Here is a 27,488-nt window from a genome sequence, read left to right as displayed (position 1 = left end):
ACTCCCTGTGGCACTAAGAGCAGAATGGTTTCTATTTCATAATAAAGCAGAAAGAAATACGTACATTTATCAGTGTTGGCGCCCATATTGGCCCTGCGAAGTTTCTTCCAATAAATTATTTGTTGCGTCCCCACCTTTTGCGTCTAATTACCCTTTTCAGACAAGCCTCTCGTACCCTACACCAGAAGGTTTCCCATTGCTTGAGGCGGACTAGAATCAAATTTTAATACCTTTCTCGCCCATTATATTTAATCCCCGTCGCCGGGGCATGGGCTGTTTAGAGATCCAAGCCAGGATAGCTTTACCTTCCTCAGACAGGATCTGCCCCTGCTTAATCCGGAGGACAATTCAGTGGAGTCGACCACCCCAGAACTAGCAATACACCCCTCAAACTCGGCATAGTCTTCATGTATACGATCGGATTCGATATTTATGATAAATGCCGTAACTACACTGCCATATCCGGAAGCCACAGGGATCCACGGCCATGCCCCGGTTTGTGTCATGTGGAATCTGGCCATGAATTTTCTGGTGGGCATGCTTAAGCTTTGATAGCGCATACTGCATACTAACGCATACTACTCCATTAGAGCTGCGTCGCGCTAATCCTTTAGGGACCAAGCAGCTCCGAGGAATAGTTCCGACCCCGAGGGTAGGGCCAAACCGTGATGTGTGTAGCTGTCACCACCCTGGTCTAGGCTAGGGGAGGAGGTACCTAAAAACGGGGACGATATCCATGGGGGTACGCTATAGATGTACTAACTGGCAACCAGGAGACTACATCCCCGCCAAAGGGAGTGACAGAGATCTGCAACTCGAGCCACGACGTCACAATTACTACGTAAGGACACTTGCATGCGAGTCTCGTGTAGGGACTCTGTGGCTTACAATCAGTCGCCTGCTGAATTCCGACAATGGGACACGCTTCAGCGATGGGTTTCTCGGTCTTGTTGATCTTTATTGATAGGTACCTCAGTGTTTGTCAACATGCATGTCGGTGGCAGGTAGTCCCAGTGAGCTAGGTTCACTATACCCAGCAGGCCAGTAGGGCCCCAGGTTTACAGGGGCTGTAATTGCGCGGGTACCTACAGAACTAGCATATTGTGCATGCAACGTGTATGACCAGGCAATCTGTACCCTGGGGGCAGAACTAATACTATGTAAGCGGAATTAACAGACTAGCGGTGCAGAGAGAAAACAATAATACAGTGTTAGGGCGGTCTAAAGGACGGGACGGCACAGCCGATGGCACAAGATTGTTTCCGGAAGAATTCTTATCCCGGTTCACATGCAGACTCGTCTAAGTAACCAAGGGTGATAATGCCACGGAGATTATGGTCGGACGGAGGGCACGCGATGTGGGGATGTCTGACAGAAAAGGAGTTGACTCCTAACGGACGGGATTTCTGTTTCCCTCGGCGTGGGACTCAAAGATTTCATCAGGTACGACGCTTTGCCTTCCACTTCAGACTTGCGAGCCGAGGAACGGAACGTTTCGGATTTCACGTATCCATGGTAACACCCGGTGCACATTATCGCTGATCTCTATACCGTCTGGATGGTGTAGAACACTTGGGAGTATTATATACAACGATTCTCGGTAGACCGAACCTGGAAATTGGTGTAAGCAGGAGCTAGGAAACTGCATCCAAGCAGGTCTAACATATATGGATCAGGGATATCCAGAAAAGTAGGTATTGGTGGCTACCTCATCGTTATTTATGAAATATAACTGAATCCGAATTCAGTACGTACCTCGAATTCCAGAGCAGTAGTAATCATAAGTATCTATTGGTGTAGCTATTCAGTCCTGTTGTGCCTGTAAGAGCTCAGTATGCGAATAACCGCTATTGGACTCTCAACGAAGCCTTTCAACCGGATCCGTTTAATCTCCGATTTGCACTCTCTGTTTTCTTTCTTTTAGCTATAATATTCGAGTGATTTCTGTTCGTTTCAGGTTTAAGTATTCTTCCTCAGCTGCGTATAGTGGGTAGCTAGGCGCTGGTTGAAAATAAAATGGTTGAACTTGACTACAAATTGAAAAAATGTTTCCTGGTCACAAACAGGTTTCCGCTATGGTACATTGTGGAATTCTGTGTTGTTATTCTGTTATTTCTTTAGAACCGCGGAAGGATTTGGCTACCGCTTCTGCGTTTTCATTCGCAACTGGTATCATGCTTCTCCACCGATGTGTAATTTATATACGGAAAGCAAAATGAAGAGAAGTTACTTTCGCTCTTCCTCTTGAAACTGCTTAAGATCGCATCCTTCACCCCTCAGCCAAGCAAATCTCAATTGCGGCTTCTACTACCACTTCTTACAATGATTCACTTCTACTCATTCATAAGCTGATACGGGCCAGTGTCTGTTCTGTCACTTCCTCCAAACCTTAGTGTATGTCGTCTCTTCGACCGCTATATTCCATTTCTGCTCTTCCCCTCTCCATACTTACCATTTCTGTTATTCCTTCCCGTACATCATATTTTCTATAAATTTGGACCATTGCATCCTCCTATGGTTTTCTTACCTCTACTTTTCACCATAGAAAATCTTCACCATGATCAAAACTGCGTCAATTCCTGAGCTAAAAGCATCAGAGTCCTGCCACAGCGAAATCCAATTGATCGAGAGCTATATCTACGAAGAAAAAAGTGAGAAACACTCCAACCTTGAGGGATACTTCAGATTCAAGAAGGCCATGACACTTTGCGTATTGATCTCGTTTGGTGGGTTCATTGTCGGTTGGGATACCGGAACCATCGGTGGTATAAGCGGGATGCCAAAGTTCAAGGAAACCTACGGAACACGTGTCAATAATGGAACCTACGCTTTGGATTCTTGGGTCTTGGGTCTTGTAATTTCCACCTTTAACATTGGTTGCATGTTTGGTGGTTTCTTCTTTGGCAGCATTGGCGACACCTGGGGCCGTCGTGTGGGGATTATGTCGACTGCGGTTATTTTATTCTTCGGTTTAGCCGTCCAGATTGTCTCGCACGCTGTGGGATCCTGGTACGTCTTTATGATTGGCAGAATCATTGCGGGGTTTTCTGCTGGTGGAATTGCTGTGCTATGTCCAATGCTTATCGGCGAAAGTGCACCTTCGTCCGTCAGAGGCTCCTTCGTTGTCTTCTACCAGGTCATGATGACTTTGGGGATTTTGTTTGGCCAGATCACCACATTTGCCACTAAGACTGTCTACGCTAACTCCGCCACAAGCTACTTGGTCCCTATTTGTATTGGTTTCGGGATCGGTTTCATCTTAATTATTGCCGCTTTTGTGGCCCCAGAATCCGCAAGGTTCTTGGTAAAGATTGGTAGCCTCACACAAGCAAAGGAATCGCTTGCCCAATTATCTGACACCTCCCTAGACAGCATCCAGCTACTTGCTGAATTCGATGTTCTATTGGCTGCCCATAACATGGATGCAGCATTGGATAAGACCTCTTTCTTTGAAGTTTTGAAACCAAAGTATTTTCTGCGTATCGCCATCGGCTGTACGATCATGGCCTTACAGCAGTTAACCGGCATAAACTACTTCTTTTACTATGGTACCTCGTTGTTTTCTGCTGCCGGAATTGAAGATTCATACAAAACTGCCATCATCTTGGGTACTGTTAATGTTATTTCCTCTTTTTTTGGTGTTCCATTGGTTGAATGGCTCGGAAGAAAGAAATGCTTGTCCCTCGGTGCGCTCTCCATGGCTGTTTGTATGGTTACATACGCTTCGGTTGGAACTTTATCGTTAACCAAATCTGACGACACTGTCAACGCATACGCTGGAATTGGAATGATCATAGTGACGTGTTTATACATTTTTTCCTTTGCTGTCTCCTGGGGGCCAGTTGCCTTCGTTGTGGTGAGTGAGTTGTACCCTTTGAGGATCAAATCACATGCTATGGCCATTGCCACCTCCACCACTTGGATTATTTCCTTCTTGATCGCCTTAATGACTCCTACTATCACCAACATTATTGGCTACTGCTTCGGCTACGTCTTCAGCGGCTGTTTGGTGTTTGCCTTTGGATTTGTCATGCTTATTGTCAAAGAAACCAAGGGACTTTCCTTGGAGCAGGTTGAGGAGGTGTATTCTCCTCGAATATCCATACCCACCCAAGCGTAGGTACCGTTTGTTGCTTTTCTATGTCCATTTGTCTTTATTATCAAAATCATCTTCATCTAACTAATAACTACCCAAACCGTTTGACCTCAAGTAACTAGCTGCTATCAATAATGTGTAATAGCCCTAGTACAACCGGTAAAAAAAATCAAACGCTGGAGTTTGACGAATGTATATATATATATATATCAACTTGAAGTTGAAACTAGTTGAGGTATGAATTCTGGGCGAAGGCTTACCATAATTGTTTTCGACTTCCAATTCCTAAAGTAACTAATGTATATATCCGTTAATTGATTACTCGATGATATATTGTGCAAGTTTCCGAGTAGAGATATATCTGGGTTGGGTAACGGCGAAGCTATTGAAAGCGAATTAATTGTCTAAAAATGTATGAAACTCATATAATGACCCCAGGCTTTTTTTTCTTTACCGGATGTATTATTTCAGTCTATTCGATGGTATCGGCACAGATCTCAACGGTATCGGTGTTATCGACAAAAAAAACTATTGTATCACCACTTTAGGCAATCAACCTTTAGAGACGTATTAGACTCATAGATATCGTGACAACCATTTTGAAGTCAACATGCTGCTCTCAAAGAGGAAAGTAACCATCGGAGATATCTACCTTTTAACCACAGCTCTAATTAATAGCCTGGTTATGGAGTTCTGGGAAAAAAATTTACTCTTTGAACCCACTCCAGGATTACTAGTTCACCATTTCTTTAAGGTAACTAAATGGTTTGTTATATCCTGCGCACTGTATCACTTACCTTCAAAATGCTGGAGTCGTGCACGTCCAATTCTCCATGAACATCTGAACACTTCAAAGACGTTGGTTAAATGCGATTCAACCTACAACCCAACAACCAAAACCACCTCACATACAACAAAATGCCGTTGCTCGAAGAGATTTCAGATATCGAAGATATCGATAACATGGATATGGATATTGCGCAGTTCGATCCCAGCTTGAGAACGCCGATTGCGCCAGCGCTTCCGAAGGCATCTGTGGCCAGATCGCAGGATCTCCAGCCAGAACCGCCGCTCTTCCCAGAAGTGCCGCTCTCTGGACCAAAGATTAATCAGAACCAGATCAAAACCTTCAACGAAGAGGAGATGGAGCACTTGAAGTCGTTCCAGTTGTTGTACCCGGCATACTTCGACAAGAACAGATCGCACAAGGAAGGGAGACGCTGTGCGCGTTCTCAGGCGACAGAGAACCCGTTGGCCAAGACGATTGTGGATGCCTGTCAGGCGTTGGGTTTTGCGTGTGTGTTGGAGGCTGAGAAGACCCACCCGCAGGACTTTGGTAACTCTGGCAGAGTGCGTGTATTGCTCAAGGACGAGGGCCAGCCGGAGGTGCCAGGCATCAACAACAAAAAGCGCCTCATTACTTTGGTTGCGAGCTACATGCAGTCGCATCCAACTGCGTTGAACAGCTTATACGAGATTCCACCGCCAGCCGAGCTCGGCGATATCAGACCGGAACTCTTGCCGCGTGTCAAGGGCTTCAAGATGAATACCATCGTGCCGTTCCACTCGCCATTGACCATGAAGCATCCGATGGCCAGAAGCATCTACGAACACGAAGAGCCGGTGCCGCAGGTCATCGCTCCGAAGAAGCCAAAGCAAAAGTTTATGAAGGTGAGAGGGTAGTTGTCAGATGGACGACTGTGTATAATATCAACTGGAGCATATTAAGGTTCACGCGAATTGTAAGATACTGTGTGACAGTCAGAGGCTACAATGATTCTTATGGCAAAGATAAGCTCCGGAATATTGAATATTAATGAGGATAGCTTGAAAAATAAATGGGGCTTGTGAGGCATAGAATATTAAGAGGCAGCCAAATACAGGCATGCTATCACTGTCTATTGTCTCTTGAGGGTTAGCTCAGATGGAAGCGTAAAACTGGTCTGGTGACGAACCGGAACACAGGGATATTTTTGGGAAGAGTATGGATGAGCGTTGAAGCAGAATAGATGGTGTAAAGCCGCACCAAATGTGATAGACGACCATATTTCTAACTGTACGATAAGAAAACAAGGCTGGTTATTTTGATCTACAAAAAGGATTTCTGTGGGTACTTCAACTGGTTTAATCTATATGTCTGAGGTTCTCCCACCCAAGGGTGATTCATTGATAATTTTTGGGGCCACTTCAGAGGCGTAGTCATGGGAAGTTTCCTAAAACCGGATATCACATCCGCCTCATTTGTATAAGTGTGTGTCACAGGCTGCTTCTTAACCATGAGAATTCAATTCTCAATGAATGGAATGAACTGGAATAAAATGAACTGGAGTGGAATGAACTGAAATGCTCCGAAATGCTCTGGGATTGACTAGCAATATCCAACTAGACTGGTTTGTACCACAGAACATTCAGAGAGCCTATGCGTCTCTATGCATCCTGTGACATTTTGAGAATGTCGTATACCAACTGATAGCCTGTATCGGCGGTGCTCTCTGACGACGACGCCACATAGCTACACCACAGCTGGTGTTCTGAAACAATATCCAATTCATCCCCCGCTTCCCCCTCTGGCCCTGTCATATTACCAAAATACCCATTTGTATCTATTGTGTGTGGCATGTAGTCGCAGGGCGCGAGAATTTTGGTGGGGGTCAACAAGATTTCAGGTTTGACGGGGACGCTCTGCACCGCATCGATCGGATGCGAATGGCCTTGGTTTGTGTTATTAAGTAAAATCCGTCGATTACACTTCATACATGACAATAGAAGTACGTCCTTGTACTTAAATTGCTGGATATTGAGATCCCAGCCTAGAAGGGCAAGCTCGTAGATAAACCGCGGAATATCGTCCATTGGAGCAGTGCAAAACACGTCTGAGGCAGCATGCTGGCGCGCCATGAACTCTAACGAGCGTAGTTGCTCGCTCAGGAGCACGGCCCGCACGCCAGCCCCGCTCAGCTGGATGGCTTCATGTAAAGTCTCGGTGTTTCGGGCCAAGCTTCTGAGTCTCTGGATGAAGTCCTGTACTATGCGTGGCATGTCGTGGTAGTCAAAGTGATAGATGTGTAGCGGGCACTCAACCTTGGCCCAGGGACAGGCAGGGCTGTGGGAGGTCTTGAGATTTCGCACGTATTGCTGGCTCAAGTTGTGGCGTAACTCCATCTGGTCTGTCTCTTCACATTCGTCCATCGCGTATTCACCCTCCCCATAGCCAAAAATGCCCACGGTAGAGGTGCTGAGATCGATTGGGTAGCTATCTAACTTAACCGCCATGTATAGGTGGCAAGACACGCACGAAAGTGTGTTGCGCTGGTTGTTCACACAGCTCCAGCCGTTGCGCGCACACTTCAACGCACTTAAATCCTCATCATCAATATTCCAGTTGAGCACGTTGTACGTCTTGAGTCGTTCCAACAACTTTTCCCTGGAGTAGGGCGCGAAAGCGGCGGCATTTGCATTGGCATCTCTGCGGGGCAGCTTGTGCTTTGTGGTTCTGATACGCTTGCTGGCGATTCGTGCGAACGTATCTAGCGATCGTACGAGTCCGTCGCTGGTTTCATCAATGTGTCGCTTGATTCCCGGATGGTTATAGAACTGCATAGTGCTAAATGGTGAGTAGAGAGTAGGCTTGACGGAAGATGAAGCTATTTCGGTTAAGTATATATTGAGGCGTGCAAGGACCGATAAAAGAAAGAAAATCGCTAGTCATGGGCCGTGCTGGTGTTGAACATCACGCGACATGACGAAAGAGGTAGAAGCCGGGAAAACTTATAGATAATGACTTTTGCTAAATCCTCAAAAAAATAGTTTGTATTAGAGGTGGGGATTGTATTTGGGGAAAATAGACGAATTTTTCGCTCTGGGATGGGTAAAGTAGCTTTCGGTGTAAGTCTGATACCTACATTTATTGTCCGATAGTGTAGCTCACAAAACAGATCTAGGGTGATTATATTGCTATTGAGATACAGTCGTATAGGCCTTCGGCAATTGCCACCACAGGTTTAGCCGTTCCTCCTTGGTCCATATAGTATTTGTAAAATCGATATAAGTACACCAGGAAGTTGAGTCCAGTATGTACGTAAATGCTGTTGATACCATGTACAGAATTATTCTTTCTAGCTACCGAGGCTACGTAGGGTGTATCCTATCTTGGGCAGAGGCATATGAACCTTCTTTAAATTCTTCTTCTAATTATAACCTAATATAAATAAGATGTATATAGTATGAATTTTTCAAGACCTTCCCTAGGGATAAAAAGCTGCTTGAAATATGACCAATATTCTAGCACATTGTTTATTACTTACCGCAACCCGTAGTAGGTAGCATGGGTCGTGCGGCGGAAGTCAATTAAGGTCCCGCCACTTACCCGGCCACGCCGCTTTTTTTTTTTTTTTTTTTTTTTTTCATTTATATTAAGAGCCTTATCGCCATCTTCCACTTCATAACTGTCCGCTTTTTATCCACTCCGTAAACAAACCCTTACACCATGCAAAGCTACCAAACTAAGTTCCTCGACCTGGCCCTTGAATCTAAGGCCTTGAAATTTGGCTCCTTCACCTTGAAGTCCGGTCGCCAGTCGCCATACTTTTTTAACTTGGGTTTGCTTAACACTGGGTCGTTGTTGTCCACTTTGGCCACCTCCTACGCTCAGGCTATCATTGCCTCTGGCATTGAATTCGACATCTTGTTCGGTCCAGCCTACAAGGGAATTCCGTTGACCGCGATCACCGTTGCCAAGTTGGCTGAGATTGGCGGCGAAAAGTACCAGAACGTCGGCTACTCGTTCAACAGAAAGGAGGCCAAGGACCACGGTGAGGGTGGATCTATCGTTGGGTGCGAGTTGGCCAACAAGAAGATTTTGATCATCGATGATGTTATGACCGCAGGTACCGCCATCAACGAAGCCTTCGAGATCATTGGCAAGGACAAGGGTGAGGTTGTCGGGACCATTATTGCCTTGGACAGACAGGAGAAGACCAAGGATTCCGAGTTCTCTGCCACTCAGGTTGTGGCCCAGAGATACGGGATTCCAGTCATCTCTATTGTTTCTTTGAACGACATTATCAGCTACTTGGGCGATAAGTTAAGCGCCGATGAAAAGGCTGCCATCGTCCAGTACCGCAAGGACTACGCCCCAGCTCAATTGTAAGTCTCGCTGGTTGCTACAGGACATGTTGTATACACCGTGTACCACAAGAGCCCTCGCTGAACCTCTAGAACTGTAGAAAGTAGAACGGAAATAGTATAGTTTGTAAGATATATACCAGTACATAGTCTGTAGAGCTACGTTATTTTTTCCCACTCGTCTGGGTTTTTCATAGACAATCATCTGTATTTTATTTGTAGTTTTATTAATCAGCTGTATTCACGTATTTCATTGAGTCTTAATTTGTGACCTTCAGGCTGCATCTTTCAGTTCTTTCCATGTAAAATATTAGATATATATCATTGTTTCATTAACTTATTCATTTCCGAATTTTCTTATCGCATACTATCAAATTGATGACCGATCTTTGTCACTCATCCAGATGTATCGCCCTCTACCATGATGCCCCTATACAGGTTTGGATCTATAATTTTCCAGTTGACTGCCCGCTGAGCTGGACTCTATCTGCAGGAAAAATGATCCTAATCAGATTAGATTCATAAAACAACCTATATTCTTTCCCTGGAACTTTTTACCTTTACGGCATTGTTATTCAGGCTTACAACAACCCATTGCCAGTGTATTCAAAGCTATGTCTGATACAACATTGGACAATGCTCGAAGCACGAAATTCCTGCCCAGGGGTCACCCAAAGCCCTATTTATATATCCTAGCCGCCATACCAGTGGTTGTTCTTTTCAAGAGTATCTTTTCCACACTTTTCTTGTTCTTTCTGGGTGTTTTGTTTTCCATGGGGACATATCTCTACCTCCTGTTGTTCATAGACCTTCCGCTGGTATACACTAATCCGCGGTATGCCCGTGACATACAACACAAACTACCGCGGCTTGCATTTCTGGTGGACTCTCGAGGCGAAGACCATTTATTTGAGGAACTAGAAGGAATGTTACAGACCAAGGGTTTACAGGAGTTGGTTACACGGCCTATATTCGACAACTCATTCTTGATCTCAGAGGCCTTGGATCAACTTTTGGAGTTGATCATCCTGAACTTCGTCACCTCCTGGTACAAGAGCATTTCCAAAACGTGCCTAGATACTGATGACGTGTTTGTGGACCACCTAAAACTTTGCTTGCAAGAAGTGACGAAGAAGTTGCAGAGCAGGCTTGGGAAGATCGACTACCCTGGGTTAGCCATCTCCCACATCTTACCCATTGCTACGGATCACTTCAATCTGTTCTTGGCTGCGGAGGAGGCCGTCAAGGGCAAGGCTTTGAAACTCCAAGATCCCCATGATGTAGAAATATCTGTGGCTATGAAATACAACCGCGGTCACACCCATCCCGCCGTAGGCTTCAAAAACAAAAGCGCCGAACGAGCAGAACACTTGAGAAAAAAAATTGACCAGGTCCTTCCGCTCTTGCTAGCCACAACCGAAGTCAACTGTCACCCAGTCCGGATCCTTGTTCGGGAGCTTTTGTCCAATGTTGTCCTTTTACCTGCTCTTTCGATGGCTATCGACCCGGACTTCTACAACCAATTGATAGTGAAGGTTATCGGGGCGGGTATCCAGGAGAGAGACCAGGTAGAGAAAGTTAGGGCCACCTTGGATGAGCACGCCACTCATACTCTCAAGGCTAAGAGAAGTATGTTACAATTGAACCCACAAAAAATGAATTCTGCCCCAGACACGCTTCGCATCGAGAAGGACATGGATGACACCGCATATCAGAACGTCATATCCATTATCAGCAAATCCACTTCATTGTTCTTTCTCAAGGAATTAAAAACCCACCTTAAACAAGAGATATCCACGTGCGACACCAACATCCAGTCGAACGAGTACTACTTTAAAAAGCTTTTTATTATCAACCAGGTGGTTGAGGAACGTTTGGCAACTCTCACCGGAGATGAGGTAGCGAATCAGTCTGTGGACTCCCGCAAAGACGCAGACCTCCTGGCAATACCGACCGAGGCAGATGAAAATTTCCTCGCTGTACTCAAGGACCCCCAGTCCGTGAAGCTGTTCTCCGAGTATATGAACCATAAGGGAAGAGGTGTCTTATTGAAGTATTGGGTTGCGGTGGACACTATGCGGAACCCTCTTGAGGATCGATTTGAAGAAGGCGAGTCAGGAAGTGAACTCGAAATGACAGATGAACAAGCAGTATTCTCTGGAACCATGACTAGCTCTGAGATGGAAAGTACTCGCACTCAGATAGCGGCTATTTTTACCGCCTTTATTGCTCCAACGGCTTCGAGAAATATTCTTCGGATTTCTCAGCCTGTTTACGAAGTCATCCAGGAGTTTACAAAGTCAAGCACCTCGTCGGGTATATCAAAGGCAAAGGGATCCCTCTTCACGCTCCAGCGACAGGTTTACGTACGCATGAAAGTGAGCGATTTCAAGATGTTTCAGAAGTCCCGCGAGTACCAAAGGATTTTTCTTTCCAAGGCTTCACAGTCAACAGTGGCATCGAAAAAACGGATTTCTACGCTAGATTCTCCGACCAAGCTTTGCATGACTCCAGGTATTCCTTCGCTAGATAATGGCATCAGTGAAAATGTGTTAAAGGCGGTTGAGGCTGCGTTAAATGAAATCATGTGCGAAAAATCGGATGTGAATTCCTTATTAACCATAAAGAAACAGCAAGACCACATCAAAGCGCTAAACTCTTCCCGCCGCCCTCTCTCCCACTTGCTGTCAGACTCGTTTCCGAATCTCAAGGTCAGTGCTAGCACCGATCTAGAGATGGGTTTTGTGGGCTCGACAAGCAACCCAGTCTTGGATGCTATGAGTCGATCTGATGATTCCTTGAAAAAGAGTCTATTTGCGGAAGACGGTCCCCAATCAACCGAAATGACAGATAGTGACTACTCTGAAATGGAGCGCAGCCGTAACTCTATCTTATTTAGCGATGAATTGCATGGTAGTTTGTTCGAAGATTACGATCCTGACTCTGACGATCCTAACTTCATCGATGGCATAGCACTAGATGAATCCTCCATCTTTGCCGGTTCGGACAACGGCGAAAGAGATGCTAACGATTTGTTATTGGCGGGTCCGGGAAATTTGAGCCTTACAGAGGAGATTGTGAAGTTGAACGATGACATCGAGCGCTTGAATGAGCAGCTCACCATTTTGGAACCCATGTTGAAGAAAGCCGAATTGACTAATAATGTGCTCGAATTACGTATCTTGCGCAAATCCAAGTCAAGTTTACACCGTGAAATTCAGATTAAGGATCTCCAGAGACAACAGTTTATTGTGCAAGAAAATGACAACTCCTTGTATGGTAAATCCAAAGTCAAGATCCAGTCGTTTATTAAGGATGCTGACGGCAGTGGAAAAAGGTTTTATTTATACATCATTGAGGTTCAGAAGTTGACCCACCAAAGGAGACAGGCGGACTTGGGCAGTGCCGAAAAGGGAGAAACTGCTGGTGAGGACAAAATCACTGCTGGGTGGATTGTGGCGAGGCGATTCAGCCAGTTCTACCAATTAAACGAGTACTTGAAGAAATTGTACCCGTCTATCGCCAACATCAAATTTCCCGGAAAAAAGGTGGTGATGCGCTTTCAAGAGAAGCAGTTGGTTGAGATGAGAAAGCACAAGCTAGAAGCTTACTTGCAAGAATTGTTAAAGTATCCTGAGGTGTGTCAAAATCGGGTATTCAGATTGTTTCTCTCTTCGGAAGTATTTGAGCGAAGCAGTAGCAAGAACGGGTCATCTAAAAACAAGCCAATGGCGCATTCCACGTCTTCCAGAGTCGAGGTTGAATCTGTTGTCAACAAGCTATACAACAACTATTTCTCGCTTGGTTACACAAATGGCTTGTCGGTGGGCGATATTCTGCTCCAAAACGGTGAGCAGGTAAAGGACTTGCAGATGGAGCTAAACAGCTACGAAGATTCTGACAAAGTAGGAGGCTCGTTTGTGAAGCCGATTTGCGACCTACTTACGTCCATTTTTCGCCTCAACGACAAGAATAACGGCTGGCTCCGAGGCCGCGCGGTCCTAGTGTTACTCCAGCAGATCTTGGGTAGCACCATCGAAAAAACTTGCAAGGAGAAAATCGGAACGTTCTTCACCAGCGAGACGAAGATTTTGGACAATATCACTTCCTTGAAAACAGCTCTTTTCCCTCACAACAAGTTTAGAGAACTGGGTCCCCCTCGAACGACGGTTGAAAAGAGTAATTGTCGGTTGGAATCGAGGGTATTATTGGAATCAATGGTTGTGGATTCGTGCGGGAAGATTTTTGGCAGAAGTAACTCCAAGTGGGCTGGGAACAAGGTCTTTGATATGTTGCAGAACGAACTATTGAATACCCATCTAGTGTTTGAAATTTTTGACGAGATTTTGGACGAGGTATTCCCCGAATTGAAAGAATCCAGAAGTTAGAGACTGAGAGTGTATATTGATATTAATATTATGGCCGCCTCAAATTCAAAACATCGCACGTAATTGATTCCGGTATATCATTGCACGAATACGCCCTCTGCTTATTGTGCTTCGATACATGTGTAAATCAAAGCAGACCTAATCACATAATGTATTGAGTGTGAACTTTTATATGCGGCAAACTCATTTGAGTCCGTTTTCCTTCTTTTAAACAAAGCTCGATAGACAAGTGTCAAGGTTCCCACCTAGCAATCCAGTGGAATTTGCACAGCCCAGTAGCGGCGACTACTTGAAAGATGTGGTAAAGGGCTCGCAGTACGCCAATGGTCTGCATGTATAACCTGTGCCTTTTTTGAAGTTAAAGCTCAGAGTCTAGAACTCCGCCTTGTGATGGTATCAATGGGCAAACGGTAGCTATGTGTCTATTGATCTACAACCATCCGCTTAGGAATGCCATATTAACAGGGTTCCTATATCCAGGGAAAGGCTCCGGTTTCCACATCTTCCTTGACCCACTGACCGCAAAATAAATACAATTTTCTATGGTAGAACGTAGTCCATGTTTAACTTACCTTACACATATTAACTATGCGAAAAACGGCACTTCCACAGGAGAACTCTCTCCTTACATACGCTTATACTGAGTATTATCACGCGTAATTTGTGCACCCACACAGCCTGTTTTGCGTCAATCTGGAACAGCTGAGATATCCGAATCGAGAAATTATCTGGCATAAACTTGCACTTGCAGTCGTGTTTCTAACACTTTAACTTTATTGGCGATGAAAGTGATTCCCTCCAAGCAGCCTAAGCGTTTCTTGCATTCAACTGAGTAAATCACTTGGTGGCTTAACCCCAGCCCATTTCTCCGATAACGTTGACTTACTCCTGCAGGATTAAGTTTAACACGCCTGCACTCGCTATTTGATGGGGGTTGAAGCTCTGCCGCCACGTGGCTCAGTCACCAAGCTTTACGAGGATATTCTGTCTTGGGGTATATCCAAAAGCTTTGCGATTATAGTCTGGTGGTGTCACTGTAAAAAAGAATTACATGTCACTCCGTGGGGTCAACGACTGAGCTGTAGATCTAGATCTCTGCCCAAAGGGAACTGTATCTATAAATAGTAACAAACGTATATGAATTGTTACCAGCGAGGCGGGGGCACTGGTACAATGAATGAATGTTCTCCCTGGACGTGCGGCTCCTAGCAGTGCCCCGTTCCACCGTAAATTGGGAACTGAAAGTGGACCCACTATTGATCCAGCTGTTCATCTCACTGAGATGTGAAAATATTGATCTCTGTATATCACCCCTGAGCTGACGGAAAATCCATGTTAACCACCTAGATGTTTGCAAGAGGCCAAAAACTAAACACGTTGTGACGGCTGATGCCTGTATTTCATGTTGCCTGCGCGTTGTCTATCGGATTTCTTTTTTCCTGCAGATTCATACAAGTTTCTTTCCCGGCCGTCAAATGTACCTTCACCAGCTGCTTCTGCGGTATTTCTTGGTGTCCTGCAGGCTCGAAGTTTCCGCTCTAGACTGCGAAGTATAACCAACCACTAGAAAATTTTTATTACTTGTTGTCCTTCTCAGTTCTTAACCTCAGTCGCGCGTCCTTACATCTTTTCTTTGCCCATAGAAAACTCTATTTGTTTGCCCTTATTTTCTGCTGGTCCTCCCTCATTTATACCAGATCTCTACACACGCTCGTTCGCCACTCATACACCATGGTTCAATCCAGATTTGCATTACTTTTCACGCTGTTGGCGTTGGGGATCGCAGCCATAAACCAGAGAGTCTTGATCACACCATACCCTTCTACTGCGTTGGTAACCATAGTTGCCGAAGCCCATGATCCACTGGAATACTCCATGGAATTGGTGAAGAGATTTGTTAAGCGTGCCGACAGCTCCCTTTCGAACTCTTCTACCATTGCCTCTTCCCTGCCATCCACTATTGCCCCATTATCCCCCTCTTCTTTTACTTCCTTAGATATTGGAACTAGCACTTCTGAGACAGCCACCTCCTCTTCCTCCACCATTGCTCTTTCCACTTCCCCCTCGTCGTCTATCACCAGTTCTTCTACATCTACGGCCGAAACCTCAGAAGCTCCATCGTCGGTTCAGAGCACCAGCTCCCCCACCTCCTCCCCCACTTCCTCCTTGCCCACTTCCTCCCCTACCTCTTCTTCTATCTCCTCCCAGGCCGCTGAATCCTCTACTGAGTCAACTTCTAGTTTGACCTCTAGCTCTACTTCCCAGATAACAGGGTCAACTACGGTGAAGAATGGTTCAACGGTAATCATCAACAACGAAACTACTGTCACCGTACGTCCAGCTTCCAAGACCCAGAGTGCCACCTCCTCCAAGCAGTCTTCGTCTGCCTCCGCCTCTACTGATCTGAACCTGGGCCTGAACCTGAACCTGAAGTCTGCCGGCTTATCGCAGACCAACAAAATTGTTGTCGGTGTTGTTGTTGGTGTCGGTGGTGCCCTCATTATGGGTGTTTTCGGTGCCCTTTTCTATATCAAGAGAAATAAGAAGAACAACGAAAAGTACTGGGAAAATCAGGGCACTCAGTTCTAATTGGTAATAGCTCGTTTATTGGTATTTTCTCAGGTTTTTTTTTCTTGGTTTCTTTCTTCATCCCCTAATATTCCTCATTCCTTTATCTTTTTTATTTCGTCCTTTGCATCTCGTATTTAGAAGCTACACCTTATACCGACGCCCCTTTTCACTTTTTCTTAACTTTCATATAAATGTATCATATTGTTAGTTTACAGGGTTAATCAGTGTAGCTGCCGCAAGCTAGCAATATAAATAGGTTTTGGAGTTCATGTGTCGTAGTTTAGACGAAGAAAAATACGACATATAGTGATGCATTTCAGTACGGCTCTACTGCATAAACTGAAACCTAAACTCCAGACAATTCTAAAGTTGGGGGTATCCAGGAAATAAAATCGCATACCTAGGTATGGATCGATAACGCAATAAATGTGGAGATACAGAGATTAGTAGACTTGAGTAAATAAAAATGGCAGTATACTACACGTTCAGAACCGTTGATCGTCACCAAGCGTATGGATCGTGAATATACATGTTAGAAAAGGATCATGGAAAGCTCGGAGAGGCCAGGTAAGTCAAATAAAATGGTTTGATTATTATATACAAATTAAGATACTGTAATCTCTTAGGTATGTGTATAACTCCAAATTTGCTGCTTCCTGTTCCGCCCGCTTGTGATTGCTTAGGGTTACTGTTGTATAACCCTCGGTCTTGACATGATGGAAAAGGTCCGATATTCATGTAATTCGTTCACTTCATCGCCAGATAGTCATACGCTTATCCATTTCAAACGTGCCGCAGGATGTGCTGTGAGGACACCAGATACCCGAAGAACTATAGAAGTCCAAGGTCAAGACCAAACCGCCTTATCGCCCGCCAAGTTTTTGAGTTATCCCTGTTAATGTGAATAAACTTTTACAAATCTATATATTTATGCCATAAAAATAAGCAGGATACCGCACGCAGTTTCCCAAACTGAACGCCGTGAAGAGCATTTAAAACACTTACCACAAGATTACCGTAGCAATCGTGTATGGCTCGCTAAGCAGTACAACGCATCGTATTATTCCTTTGTGTATGCAGAGATTATTGAGGAAATGCCTTCCAAATTTCATGGCCACAACTAATGTTAGGTATTCCCGAGTATCAAAGTCTACTGTTGGCGGATACGCATCGAGACAAATCGGACCCTTCGCTGAGTCTCTTCCGCCTCCGGTAGTGGCAGGCACTGTCTTATCAGTATCAATTAAGCCACTAATAATACCTGTAATTTTCTGAAGCAACACTTCGGTGACGCTATATCTCTAAGATTAATATCGCTCTACAGTCACACTCCGTACACAGATACGGCGGGAGATAAAATGTTACCAGGTACAACCCTAACGTCATGGGCTGCCACCTGCATTAAATTCTCAACCTTCTTGAATTTAGTCTGTATAGAGCAGTTGAAGGTTGCTTTTAGGCTGCACCGAAGGTTCACAGACCTTTATCATTGAGTTTACGGTTACACTCCAGACCGAACTAAGGCGTGAGACTAAAGTCGGAAATATACACCAATAGAATTTCGGGAAATTTGACAAAGTACCCCGAACCTCGGCCTGTAATCTAGCGTAATATGGCCTGACGGACTCGACAATAGTAGAGAGCCTAAGTGTGACTGGGGGTGCCGAGGAGGGACATTAGTGAACACGTTGAACGCAGTCTGTTATAAGTAGCCCATGTATCGCAATGATCCCGTTACTATTTTTAGCGCATAATTAGTCTTTCGCTGCTGGAATGGCTAAATATATCACACAGGAAAAAACCAGGGTCATCGCGAAATTTTATCTAGTCCCCTATTTCACACTCTCCATTCGCATTTTATTTCACTCTTCACGGTTTCGTCTTACAGCATTCCCATCCAGAATGAAGCCAATGCTCATTTACTCTACTATAGCATTTGTCCAGTGCATCCGGGCTGCTGTTCCAGAAGAGCCGCATTCACTGGTTCAGCCAGACATATCCCCGCGGCTGGCACGTCACCTGGCAGTGGTAGGGCTCTTGGATAGAGTGCGCGGAGGATTGGGTTTTGCACCAGAAGCCAAGAGAGATCTCGACACGTATACCCCCATCTATTATTCTACGTATGATCCGATCTCTAATACAAATACTCCCACTTATGATACCACCCCAACAGCGTATACGCCTCCAGATACGCAGGCCTATGCATCTTCCTTTGACAAGTTTTCGTTTTCCTACAATGTTCCAACGTACAGTACGGTCAGCGGTTTGAGGAACAAATCCAGCATTATTACAACCCCGCTGAATTTCTACTCTGAAACTTGGGCTCCGGTTTATCCTTCTAGCTATAATAGTCCGTCGTTGGAATCTACTAGTTCCCTGACCTTGAGTTCGTCCAGCTGGTCTGTAACATCGCGCTCTAGCTCCTTGTCTACCATTTTGCCATCCTCGCTCTCATCTGAATCTTTGTCAGAATTCTCGTCAATTTCAAGCCCGTCTTCTTCGTTCACGACTTCTTCGTTCACTTCTTCGTTCACGACTTCAAGCTTTTTGTCATCCGACGAGACCACTTTATCCTCGCTGAGCGAGGAAACAATCTTATCCACTACCTCTGAAAGCTCCATGGTATTGTCACTAACTGAAACTCCTGTAACCACCGCTACGAAAGATGGAAGTACAGTCATCATCTACCGTTCCACTACCATAACTGTACAACCCCATCATTCATCCACAGCTTCCAGTATGACAGTTAGCACCTCACCTCTGGCCTCGGCTGTGATAGATGGCACAAATGGTAAGGGCGGGGGCGGAAGTGGAGCTAGTCTGAGCGGAATATCAAGTAAGAACAAGGTAGTGGTTGGTGTGGTTGTAGGTGTCGGTGGAAGTTTGCTTTTTGGTGTATTGGCGTTAACATACTTTGTTAAACGGAAAAATAAGGGCAATGCAGGTTATTACGAGAATCCAGGTGTTCAGTTTTGAAATGGTTTTGCCTATATTTACCTACATTTTGGTTATTCATTTTCCCCTGGGTATTTTTATTGCATACCTGATCTGCTTGTCTGGCTGTTAAATCTTTCACATCCTATCTATGGCATTTCAGTGATATCCCCAATCAAGCTAGTCCTCTATTTTCTTTCCTAAATTTGTCAAATATATTGTGTTTCGTATCCTAGCTATGTCCTCTAAGTTCTGTACCGAAAATATGGCTGGGTGCTGTCTGCCTGTTGACTTTTGCTTCGGATTCTAGATCAGTTAGCGTAACTTCGAAGGATTATGTATTCCTTATTGATACAAAAAATATTGTTAGATATTTAACATAGAATTAGTGTACAAGTATAATACATCTGTATAAATCTGGTATTCCAAATGTGGACCACTGCATCTACTTTCGTCTATAGTGCAATATTTTGGCGATGCCATTTTCGATATGGCTTGGTACCAAAGAAGTTGCTGGTGCGCTTGGTCAGTGGGTAGTCATATGATAAAGGCCACTGGTTGGCTGAAGTAGATTAATTTAATCTTTTTTATTAGTCATCCAACCTTACCTCACACTTTGGTTTTTTTTTTCTTCGACTTGTCTTCATCAGAGTCTCTCTTACGCTTACCAGAGTTGGGTTCATCCTTCTTCCCCTTCTCCTTCACCTTCCTCTCCTTCTTCTTCTTCTTCTTCTTCTTCTCCTTCTTCTCCTTCTTTTTTATCTCAGACTTTTTAGATTTTCCCTTTTTTTCCTTCTTTTCCTTATTGTCCTTTTTTCCCTCCTTCTGCTTCTTTCCTTTATTAAACTTCTGACTGACCAAGTCATCACTTAGCACCACGATAGATTCTCTGACTCGTGAGAAATCCGTTCTGCCAACAGTCCCGGCCAAACCTTCACCCTTGACAAACATGCGATACAACGGGGACTGCTGCTTGGACACCCCACTGGCCACCACCTTGTTCTGGTTAAAGCTGATGGCACCATCCTTACCCTTAGAGGCACTCGCATTAACTTCCAAGCTCTTCAACTGACCGTCAAACAATCTCTCCCACCAGGCTTCACTGTCACCTGCGTCGTGTCCAAGACCCTTGGTGTCCTTCTTGTGTTTAACGAGAATTGGCTTCCTCAAACCACCCTTTCTGAGAGCCTCACCCTCCTTCCAACCGTAGGACTTTAAATATTCACGACCATTCATGATTGGGCGTATATGCTGGATAAAACCTTGAGTGGGAAAATAGCTAACGTGTGTATTCTTTACCCCGATCACCTTAGCCCACTCCAACTGGAATATTTTTTTCAAAAAAAGAAAATAGAGATGGATTATCACGTGCCTCCATCACAGAATTTTTACGCTATCCTGCGCCTGGGATCTCAAAAGGGCACTTGGCTGCATGGTATGCATGAACCCGTGGGAAGGAACAGGTACAGGAACTATAAAATAAAATACGAACCAGAACCTCCTGAAGCACCAAAATTGCCAGTTGTACCATAAAAGTGAGAGCACCAGATAAATATTACCTGAGTATATTTCAGATTAACATACAACTATCAAGCATCTATGAAATCTTAAAGGCCAGAGCTGATACCGACACCACCCATCTGTCTGCTCTTAACACCCATTTCCCAAGAATGGGTATCAATGTAGCCACCCACAAGGGGACGATTTATAAAATTTCCCTCCGTTACTCTAACACGGGGACTAATGAATAAATTTCCGAGAATCTATTTTTTGCTCTTTCACCTTCAATGCTATCGCTTTGGCGTAATTGTATGGTCAGGGTCAGCTAGACGTGGGTACTCTTGAAGGAACTACATCCCGGCGTCAGAAAGGTTTGGTATTATACATTCACTGCTGTTGACTGTTACTTAACGTTTACCGGAATGTGCTTGAACGATGGTTTAGTCCAGATACCTGAGTATAGATCCCAGTTACCGTCGGTGCTTGCTATAAATCCACCTACTAAGTGAAGTAAAAATAGCATGATAGGCTATTGACCTAATGTTATCCGACTCTGGGGAATTTTTTCAAACAGCAGTCCAAGAGTCACTCGATAATTGCTATTAACAACGATAAGGTGTCCCCAACTGGGAAACCTGATATGACTGGTCTAGTTTAGCCAACGTGTACCAGTTTGACAGAAATAGAATTGAGTTTTTTTATTGAACTTAGTACTTCTCATATGCGGATCCCAAAGTTGTTGGAAACTATCTACAAGTAATTAGGTCTGACATGGGCCGTTAACGTGACGGCGAGCGCTTTGAAAACTACGTAAGCACCGTGTATATTTTCTATCTCTAGTTTAGCGAGGTGAAATTTTCGATCATACCACAAGATGTTTAATTTTTTGTTTAAATCTCTGCTTAAATTTCTGTTATCGATTGGGTGAAGGTCGAGATACTTATCCATGCAAGTTTACGGGTTTCAGCCCCAAACCCTCGAACGTCTCTATTGTTCCACACACATTACACAGTGTATTGTAGTCACATGCAAATACTGAAGAGTCAAACCACGGGGGTCTCTCGACATGGGTCTGAGCACTTGTTTTACTGTAGTTTAAGATTACCTCTCTCACTAATATTATACGACATTACATGCCCAAGAGTTCATGCCTGAATTTTAAATAATCCTTACCTCACCGTGCAACCACATGACGTCAGGTGATTCTCCTGACATATCTTGCTTCTCACCAAATCCACTTGTCGATCCTTAATCAAATAGCTCAAATCAGCCTATACCATTCCGACAACTATTATCTGCTTAGAACCTGACAGCATAGTTTCGCAAGCGCTTTTATCCATGTCTGGATCCTCTAATGCAATCTAAACCACTGGTAACGCCTCGCGGGGCAAATGCAGGATCTAGTTACCCTGGTTATGCACAGTAGCTAGTCCAATTTTCATGCTCGATCCAGGCCCATACAGGAAAAAAAGGAAGGTGGAATGTTCAAGCGTCACCCGGTGCGCTATTTACTCGTTAATTATCTACCAATGGTCTCAGGCCTAGGGGGTAAGTTCTGTGACGTTCAAACACCGGTCACTCTTGGAGGTGTATAACTCTGGTCCCTCCTATCACATCGCGCCGCTGAACAAGTCCAAAATATCGCGGATCCAGTTCAAATATAATCCGCGCTTTCACTTTTAATACACGAGCTCATCCGTTTAAGCCGCAACGCCGTCAGGTTCCAGTACATCATATCAAGTTTTACCTCATTCTTGCATAACTCATGACATCCACAGCAAACACCTCGACCCAATCAATCATCACATCGTTCACCATCAACGGGGTGGTGTGTGCTGTTTTCGTACTCGGATTCCTCCTCTTGCGTGGGCGCTTCAAGCGCATCTACCAACCGAAGTCCGCATACGACCTTATTGCGGAGGATAAAAAGCCGGAGCCACTTCCTTCGGGGATCTATCGCTGGTTCATAGTGTTGATTCGCAAGCCGCACGCCTTCATCTTGCAGCAGGCTGGAATTGACGGCTACTTCTTCATCCGCTACTTGTACGTTCTTGGCTGGATCTGCTTCTGGGGCTGCATTGTGCTTCTTCCAATTCTCTTGCCGGTCAACGTGGTGGGGGGTCGTGGAAACAAGGGGTTCGACCTCTTGACGTTCTCGAACGTAACACACCACAGCCGCTACTACGCGCACGCAATTCTCTCGTGGTTCTTCTACGGCGGTGTGATGTTCGTTCTCTACCGCGAGTTGTTCTTTTTTACGTCGTTGCGCCAGGCCGCGCTCTCGTCACCACGCTACGCAAAAAAGCTCTCCTCGCGTACCGTATTGTTCCAAACGGTTACTGACCAGTTTTTGGACGAGGAAGAGTTTTTTAAGTTGTTTGACGGGGTGAAAAAGATCTGGGTCGCGCGCGCGCAGCCAGATTTGTCCGCCAAGGTTAAACAGCGCCAGGAGATGGCCATGAAATTGGAGGCAGCAGAGACAAAGTTGCTCACCATGGCGTACAAGGCCAAGATAAAGGCGGAAAAAAAGGGTGAGGTGATTGAGCCGGCCGACGAAATCGTCTGTTATGTGCCACAGAAAAAAAGACCGTCACACAGAAAGTTCCCCCTTTTCGGCAAAAAGGTCGACACCATTACCGAACTCTCGGAAAAACTCCCGGAGCTCAACCGCGAGGTCGAGGAGATGCAGGCAAACTTCCGCAATGCGCGCCCGCTCAACTCGATTTTTGTCGAGTTTGAGTCACAGTACTTGGCCCAGATCGCCTTCCAGACCGTGCTCTCCCACAGCCTGTTGCACATGAACCCGAAACAGATCGGTATTGAACCACAAGATATCATCTGGTCCAACATGCGACTCATGTGGTGGGAGCGGCTTGTGCGTGAGGCCACCGCGGCCGCCGCGTCTTGCGGACTCGTCGTGTTGTGGGCCATCCCGGTGGCCTTTGTCGGTATGATTTCCAATATAACCTACTTAGTTGACAAGTTACCGTGGTTGGGGTTCATCATGAAATTGCCCAAAGTGTTGTTGGGTGTAATCACCTCGCTTTTGCCCACCATTGTGTTGTCCGTGTTGATGTCTTTCCTTCCGATCTTCATCCGCGGCTTTGCCAAGCTCTCAGGCGCTGCTTCTACCCAGCAGGTCGAACACTACACTCAGAATGTCTACTTTGCCTTCCAGGTTGTGCACGTCTTTTTAATCACCACGGTGACATCCTCGGCCACCTCTGTGGTCACCCTGATCATTGAACACCCACAGGATGCCATGACGTTGCTCGCGAGCGGCTTACCAAAGTCTTCCAACTTCTTCGTCTCCTACTTGCTCCTCCAGGGTTTGTCGGTGGCAGGTGGTGCGCTCCTCCAGATCGCCACCTTAGTAATGTTCTACATCATGGGCTTGCTCGACACCACGCCACGCAAGAAGTGGACGCGCTGGACCTCCTTGTCATCCTTCTCGTGGGGCACCGCCTTCCCCGTGCATACGAACCTAGCGGTCATCACACTTTCGTATGCAATCATCTCGCCCCTCATTCTCCTCTTTGCATGCCTCTGTTTCGCCTTGTTGTACATCGTGTACCTCCACAACATCACTTACATCTTTGTCGAGTCTGCTGACGGCAGAGGCATGTACTACCCCCGTGCCATCTTCCAGACCTTTACCGGGCTCTACCTCGGCCAGGTGTGTTTGCTCGGCCTATTTGTGGTGGGCAAGGGCTGGGGGCCCATCGTATTGGAGTTGATTGCTCTCGGTATCACTATCTTTGTCCACATCAACCTCCTGGCCGCTTTCAGTCACTTGGTGACTGTTCTCCCTGTGGACTGTATGAAGCCGTCTGACGGCGTCTCTGAGACTCCTTCGTACCCCGGGCAGAAGGCCAGTGAGGCAAACTTTGACTACCAGAACGCCAAGGATGTCAAGGCCCATGCTACGCAACCGTTGACTGACGCTATGGCCAGTGATGGTAACCAGGAAAGCCAGTGGGGTCTGCAGCCATTGCTCGCCGAAGACGTTGACTACTATGAAGACCCGCCAAATTACTCGCGGTTCTTCCGCTATTTTCTCCCCAGTGTGTACCTCAGCTACGCGGAGGTGAAGAAGATGTTGCCCGAAATCTTCCACTACCCGCTCGAAGCTGACATGGCCGCCAACGAGCACGCCTACGACTTCCCCGACGTCAGCGCCACCCAGCCCGTCTTGTGGTTGCCTCGCGACCCCATGGGGTTGTCCGAAAAAGAGATTGACAAGCTTGATGGTGTGATTAGTGCATCTGACGAAGGCGCAATGCTCGACCACAAGGGTAAGTCTTGTTGGACTACCGCCCCACCTAATGTTGGTAACCGCGATGACGAGACAGAGTACTGCGAGGTGCCATTAGAGCTGAAGAAGGGCGAGTCGAAGAACCCATTCTTGCATCCAGACGACAAGAAGACTTAGAATTGGTTCTATAAATAGAGTATTCTTTGTGTATTAACTGACGAGTATGTGCTAGTACCCTCGGAGAAGAGGCGTTGGCTTGGTACGCCTGTAAGAGCTTGCAGGTAGTATGTCTTCACAGAGATGTAGTGGATATATGTCTGAATTGACCATCGTTTATTGAAGTGGGCCGTACGATCAGATAATCTCGCACTCTTTCAACGCTAGGTGAAAATCCTGTACGTCGCCCGGCCCCACGGATCACGTCGGCACTAGCTGACTCCACATGCTAAAAACATACATCAGAAGTTCTCAGGTACTCTGCGAAGATCTGTAGTCAGTAAGCAGTGGCTCACTATGTAATTCTACCCCGGTGCTTCCCCAGTTTCCCCACCTTTCCCGAACTAAAAGCCTTACGATCTGCGACGTGAAATTTGTAGAGTGATGGCCGCGGGGTAATGTGGCGTGAGAAGGAAAAACCTGGGCGCGAAATCCGTGTTCCGTGCCAGGGGCGTGTCTCTCGTTTCAGCCGCTCGGCATCTATAAAACAGTTTTCTTCCGCTCCCTGCCGAGATCCTCCCGACACTGAGATAACAGTAGTCTACGTCCGCAACTCCGCTAATTCGCGACTTTCACCCCACGCATATAAAACCCCACCACCCCACATGCTTTCTGCAAGACTCTTCGTCTCCCATACATTGAGGGGCAGAATCAGCATGGCCTCGAGATTAAACATGACCCGCGGCCATTTGCAGCCGACCGCTGGCTACTCCACGAGTGCCTTCGGTGGAGTAGCACAGGGCTCGAAGTACTCCACGTCGTTCAAAAACTACGCCACCCAGAACAACCAGATAGTGTCTTACTTCCACGACATCCCGCTCGGGCTTGACTTGAACAGCAACACTGTCAATGCGGTGATCGAAATCCCCAGATGGACGAACGGAAAGTTTGAAATCAGCCCGGACTTGAGGGGCAACCCGATTGTGCAGGACTCCAAAAAGGGCAAGGTGCGCTTTGTGAACAACATCTTTCCATTTCACGGCTACATCCACAACTACGGCGCGATTCCGCAGACGTGGGAAGATCCGACAGCCAAGCATCACGGTTACTACGGGGATAACGATCCGTTGGATATCTGCGAAATCGGCTCCCGGGTTGCGAAATTGGGCGAGGTGAGACGCGTCAAGATCTTGGGCGCGTTGGCGATGATCGACGATGGCGAGATGGACTGGAAGATTATTGTCATTGACGAGACTGACCCGTTAGCCCGCGATATGCCAGACATCCACAGCGTCTCCCAGCACATGCCGGGGATCTTGGAGGCTACGAAAGAGTGGTTCCGCGACTACAAGTTGCCAGCTGGGAAGCCAAAGAACGAGTTTGCCTTCAGTGGGCAGTACAAGACCGTCGGTGAGACCGTGGAAATCATCCAGCAGTGCCACGAATCCTGGAAGCAGTTGGTCGAGGGCAAGGTACAGGGCGAGGGTCTTCCGTCGATCCAGAACTCTACGTTGGAGGGTACCCCGGGCTACGAATCTCTCAGTTCTGGTGAGTTGTTGATCAACGCAGCTCTACCAGACACTGCCATCCCGTCTGAGGTGGATACGCTGTATTTTTACAACTAAACATGGGATACCTGCCGAAAGCTGATCTCAGCCGTTTCTATACTGGGACTACCGTTCTCTTTAGGCTGCCGAGGGACTTGTAAATATTGCCTAATGATACTATGATCACTAAGTTAAATAAACATTAAGTTATTATAGGCATTCCTACTATCGAGTTATATTGGCTATTCCTATAATATGGTAGTATAAACGGGATCATCACATCCATCCCGATATATCCATTTATACAGTATGTGTGCTATTTATTAGTACTTTCAATCACTAGCACACATTTTTCACTTCATTCCCACCGTTGGTCAGCAATCGTATGTTTTCATTTTGTCTACATACCACGCACAGTTTTGTTCCGATCCGTCCATATACCTTTTATGCAATTTTTGCCTCCATTTATTTGTGTATCCCATATGTATTGGTACCATTTATGTGTTTAAGACTATAAACCGCTTATAACTAAACTGTACTACTTCAGCTGTCCTACTTCAGCTGTCCCTATGATACCCATATATACATACGCGGATGTGAGGGCACTTGCATTACATTGAATACGTAGCTAGGCTCTGTTACCGTTTAGCAGTAGTTTTCCCCGAAGAGATGTTATTACCAATATTATACTTCCCTCTCCATAAATATCTACGGGATATTTCTAATTGTCCTTTTCTTGTACTATTCTCTGTAGCTCCCCTAGTAGTCCTTGACCATATGCGTGGCATTTACAAACTTCCGCATCGGGCAGTCTAGATCGCGTAAACACGAAAAAATCTGATCCTCACCATGCAGATATCTTAAAGAGCACTAGCGGCTGACAAAACTATCTCTCCACCTCCACACCCACCTCGACC

General features: G+C 45.8%; 13 protein-coding genes across 13 annotated transcripts; 11 read left to right on the top strand and 2 right to left on the bottom strand.

The window, feature by feature from the left end:
• Positions 1 to 2,698: 2,698 nt before the first annotated feature.
• Positions 2,699 to 4,120, top strand: BABINDRAFT_169770 (sugar porter family MFS transporter; the record flags this gene model as incomplete). Its single annotated transcript, XM_019130689.1, has 1 exon — positions 2,699 to 4,120. The coding sequence occupies one exon, from the start codon at positions 2,699 to 2,701 to the stop codon at positions 4,118 to 4,120; it is 1,422 nt and encodes a 473-aa protein (XP_018987792.1).
• An 866-nt stretch (positions 4,121 to 4,986) lies between these two features.
• SEC65 (RNA-binding signal recognition particle subunit) lies at positions 4,987 to 5,936 on the top strand. The gene has a single exon (XM_019127437.1). It carries the CDS (start codon positions 5,015 to 5,017, stop codon positions 5,777 to 5,779), a length of 765 nt encoding a protein of 254 aa, XP_018987791.1. The 5' UTR covers positions 4,987 to 5,014; the 3' UTR covers positions 5,780 to 5,936.
• A 587-nt stretch (positions 5,937 to 6,523) lies between these two features.
• BABINDRAFT_5424 (uncharacterized protein) lies at positions 6,524 to 7,696 on the bottom strand (the record flags this gene model as incomplete). Its single annotated transcript, XM_019132212.1, has 1 exon — positions 6,524 to 7,696. The coding sequence occupies one exon, from the start codon at positions 7,694 to 7,696 to the stop codon at positions 6,524 to 6,526; it is 1,173 nt and encodes a 390-aa protein (XP_018987790.1).
• An 886-nt stretch (positions 7,697 to 8,582) lies between these two features.
• URA5 (orotate phosphoribosyltransferase) lies at positions 8,583 to 9,245 on the top strand (the record flags this gene model as incomplete). Its single annotated transcript, XM_019132210.1, has 1 exon — positions 8,583 to 9,245. The coding sequence occupies one exon, from the start codon at positions 8,583 to 8,585 to the stop codon at positions 9,243 to 9,245; it is 663 nt and encodes a 220-aa protein (XP_018987789.1).
• Positions 9,246 to 9,766: 521 nt separating this feature from the next.
• On the top strand, positions 9,767 to 13,655 carry BABINDRAFT_159047 (uncharacterized protein; the record flags this gene model as incomplete). The annotated part of the gene is made up of 1 exon (XM_019127436.1): positions 9,767 to 13,655. A coding segment is annotated over exon 1 (3,530 nt), but the record flags the coding sequence as incomplete, so codon positions are not given.
• Positions 13,656 to 14,485: 830 nt separating this feature from the next.
• Positions 14,486 to 14,805, top strand: BABINDRAFT_159046 (uncharacterized protein; the record flags this gene model as incomplete). The annotated part of the gene is made up of 1 exon (XM_019127435.1): positions 14,486 to 14,805. A coding segment is annotated over exon 1 (194 nt), but the record flags the coding sequence as incomplete, so codon positions are not given.
• A 120-nt stretch (positions 14,806 to 14,925) lies between these two features.
• BABINDRAFT_159045 (uncharacterized protein) lies at positions 14,926 to 16,307 on the top strand. Its single transcript, XM_019127434.1, has one exon. The coding sequence runs from the start codon at positions 15,340 to 15,342 to the stop codon at positions 16,195 to 16,197; it is 858 nt and encodes a 285-aa protein (XP_018987786.1). The 5' UTR covers positions 14,926 to 15,339; the 3' UTR covers positions 16,198 to 16,307.
• Positions 16,308 to 16,818: 511 nt separating this feature from the next.
• Positions 16,819 to 17,165, top strand: BABINDRAFT_72667 (uncharacterized protein). The gene has a single exon (XM_019132591.1). The coding sequence runs from the start codon at positions 16,893 to 16,895 to the stop codon at positions 17,076 to 17,078; it is 186 nt and encodes a 61-aa protein (XP_018987785.1). The 5' UTR covers positions 16,819 to 16,892; the 3' UTR covers positions 17,079 to 17,165.
• Positions 17,166 to 17,528, top strand: BABINDRAFT_72666 (uncharacterized protein). The gene has a single exon (XM_019132590.1). It carries the CDS (start codon positions 17,254 to 17,256, stop codon positions 17,452 to 17,454), a length of 201 nt encoding a protein of 66 aa, XP_018987784.1. The 5' UTR covers positions 17,166 to 17,253; the 3' UTR covers positions 17,455 to 17,528.
• Positions 17,529 to 17,973: 445 nt separating this feature from the next.
• BABINDRAFT_159044 (uncharacterized protein) lies at positions 17,974 to 19,445 on the top strand. The gene has a single exon (XM_019127433.1). The coding sequence runs from the start codon at positions 18,082 to 18,084 to the stop codon at positions 19,153 to 19,155; it is 1,074 nt and encodes a 357-aa protein (XP_018987783.1). The 5' UTR covers positions 17,974 to 18,081; the 3' UTR covers positions 19,156 to 19,445.
• A 97-nt stretch (positions 19,446 to 19,542) lies between these two features.
• Positions 19,543 to 20,424, bottom strand: BABINDRAFT_159043 (uncharacterized protein). Its single transcript, XM_019127432.1, has one exon. It carries the CDS (start codon positions 20,347 to 20,349, stop codon positions 19,723 to 19,725), a length of 627 nt encoding a protein of 208 aa, XP_018987782.1. The 5' UTR covers positions 20,350 to 20,424; the 3' UTR covers positions 19,543 to 19,722.
• Positions 20,425 to 21,679: 1,255 nt separating this feature from the next.
• Positions 21,680 to 25,059, top strand: BABINDRAFT_169766 (uncharacterized protein; the record flags this gene model as incomplete). The annotated part of the gene is made up of 3 exons (XM_019130688.1): positions 21,680 to 21,695; positions 22,392 to 24,966; positions 25,029 to 25,059. 3 exons carry the CDS (start codon positions 21,680 to 21,682, stop codon positions 25,057 to 25,059), a joined length of 2,622 nt encoding a protein of 873 aa, XP_018987781.1.
• A 681-nt stretch (positions 25,060 to 25,740) lies between these two features.
• On the top strand, positions 25,741 to 26,649 carry BABINDRAFT_31178 (inorganic diphosphatase; the record flags this gene model as incomplete). The annotated part of the gene is made up of 1 exon (XM_019131527.1): positions 25,741 to 26,649. The coding sequence occupies one exon, from the start codon at positions 25,741 to 25,743 to the stop codon at positions 26,647 to 26,649; it is 909 nt and encodes a 302-aa protein (XP_018987780.1).
• Positions 26,650 to 27,488: the final 839 nt, after the last annotated feature.

The sequence above is a fragment of the Babjeviella inositovora genome (genome assembly GCF_001661335.1).
Source record: "Babjeviella inositovora NRRL Y-12698 unplaced genomic scaffold BABINscaffold_1, whole genome shotgun sequence".
In the NCBI taxonomy this organism is placed as follows: Eukaryota; Fungi; Ascomycota; class Pichiomycetes; order Serinales; genus Babjeviella; species Babjeviella inositovora.
This window is presented reverse-complemented; position numbering and strand designations above follow the sequence as displayed.

Coding starts and splice junctions, on each gene's coding strand:
- BABINDRAFT_159043 (XM_019127432.1), bottom strand. CDS start 20,349: ATGAATGGTCGTGAATATTTAAAGTCCTACGGTTGGAAGGAGGGTGAG.
- BABINDRAFT_72666 (XM_019132590.1), top strand. CDS start 17,254: ATGCAGAGATTATTGAGGAAATGCCTTCCAAATTTCATGGCCACAACT.
- BABINDRAFT_159044 (XM_019127433.1), top strand. CDS start 18,082: ATGAAGCCAATGCTCATTTACTCTACTATAGCATTTGTCCAGTGCATC.
- BABINDRAFT_159045 (XM_019127434.1), top strand. CDS start 15,340: ATGGTTCAATCCAGATTTGCATTACTTTTCACGCTGTTGGCGTTGGGG.
- BABINDRAFT_72667 (XM_019132591.1), top strand. CDS start 16,893: ATGATGGAAAAGGTCCGATATTCATGTAATTCGTTCACTTCATCGCCA.
- SEC65 (XM_019127437.1), top strand. CDS start 5,015: ATGCCGTTGCTCGAAGAGATTTCAGATATCGAAGATATCGATAACATG.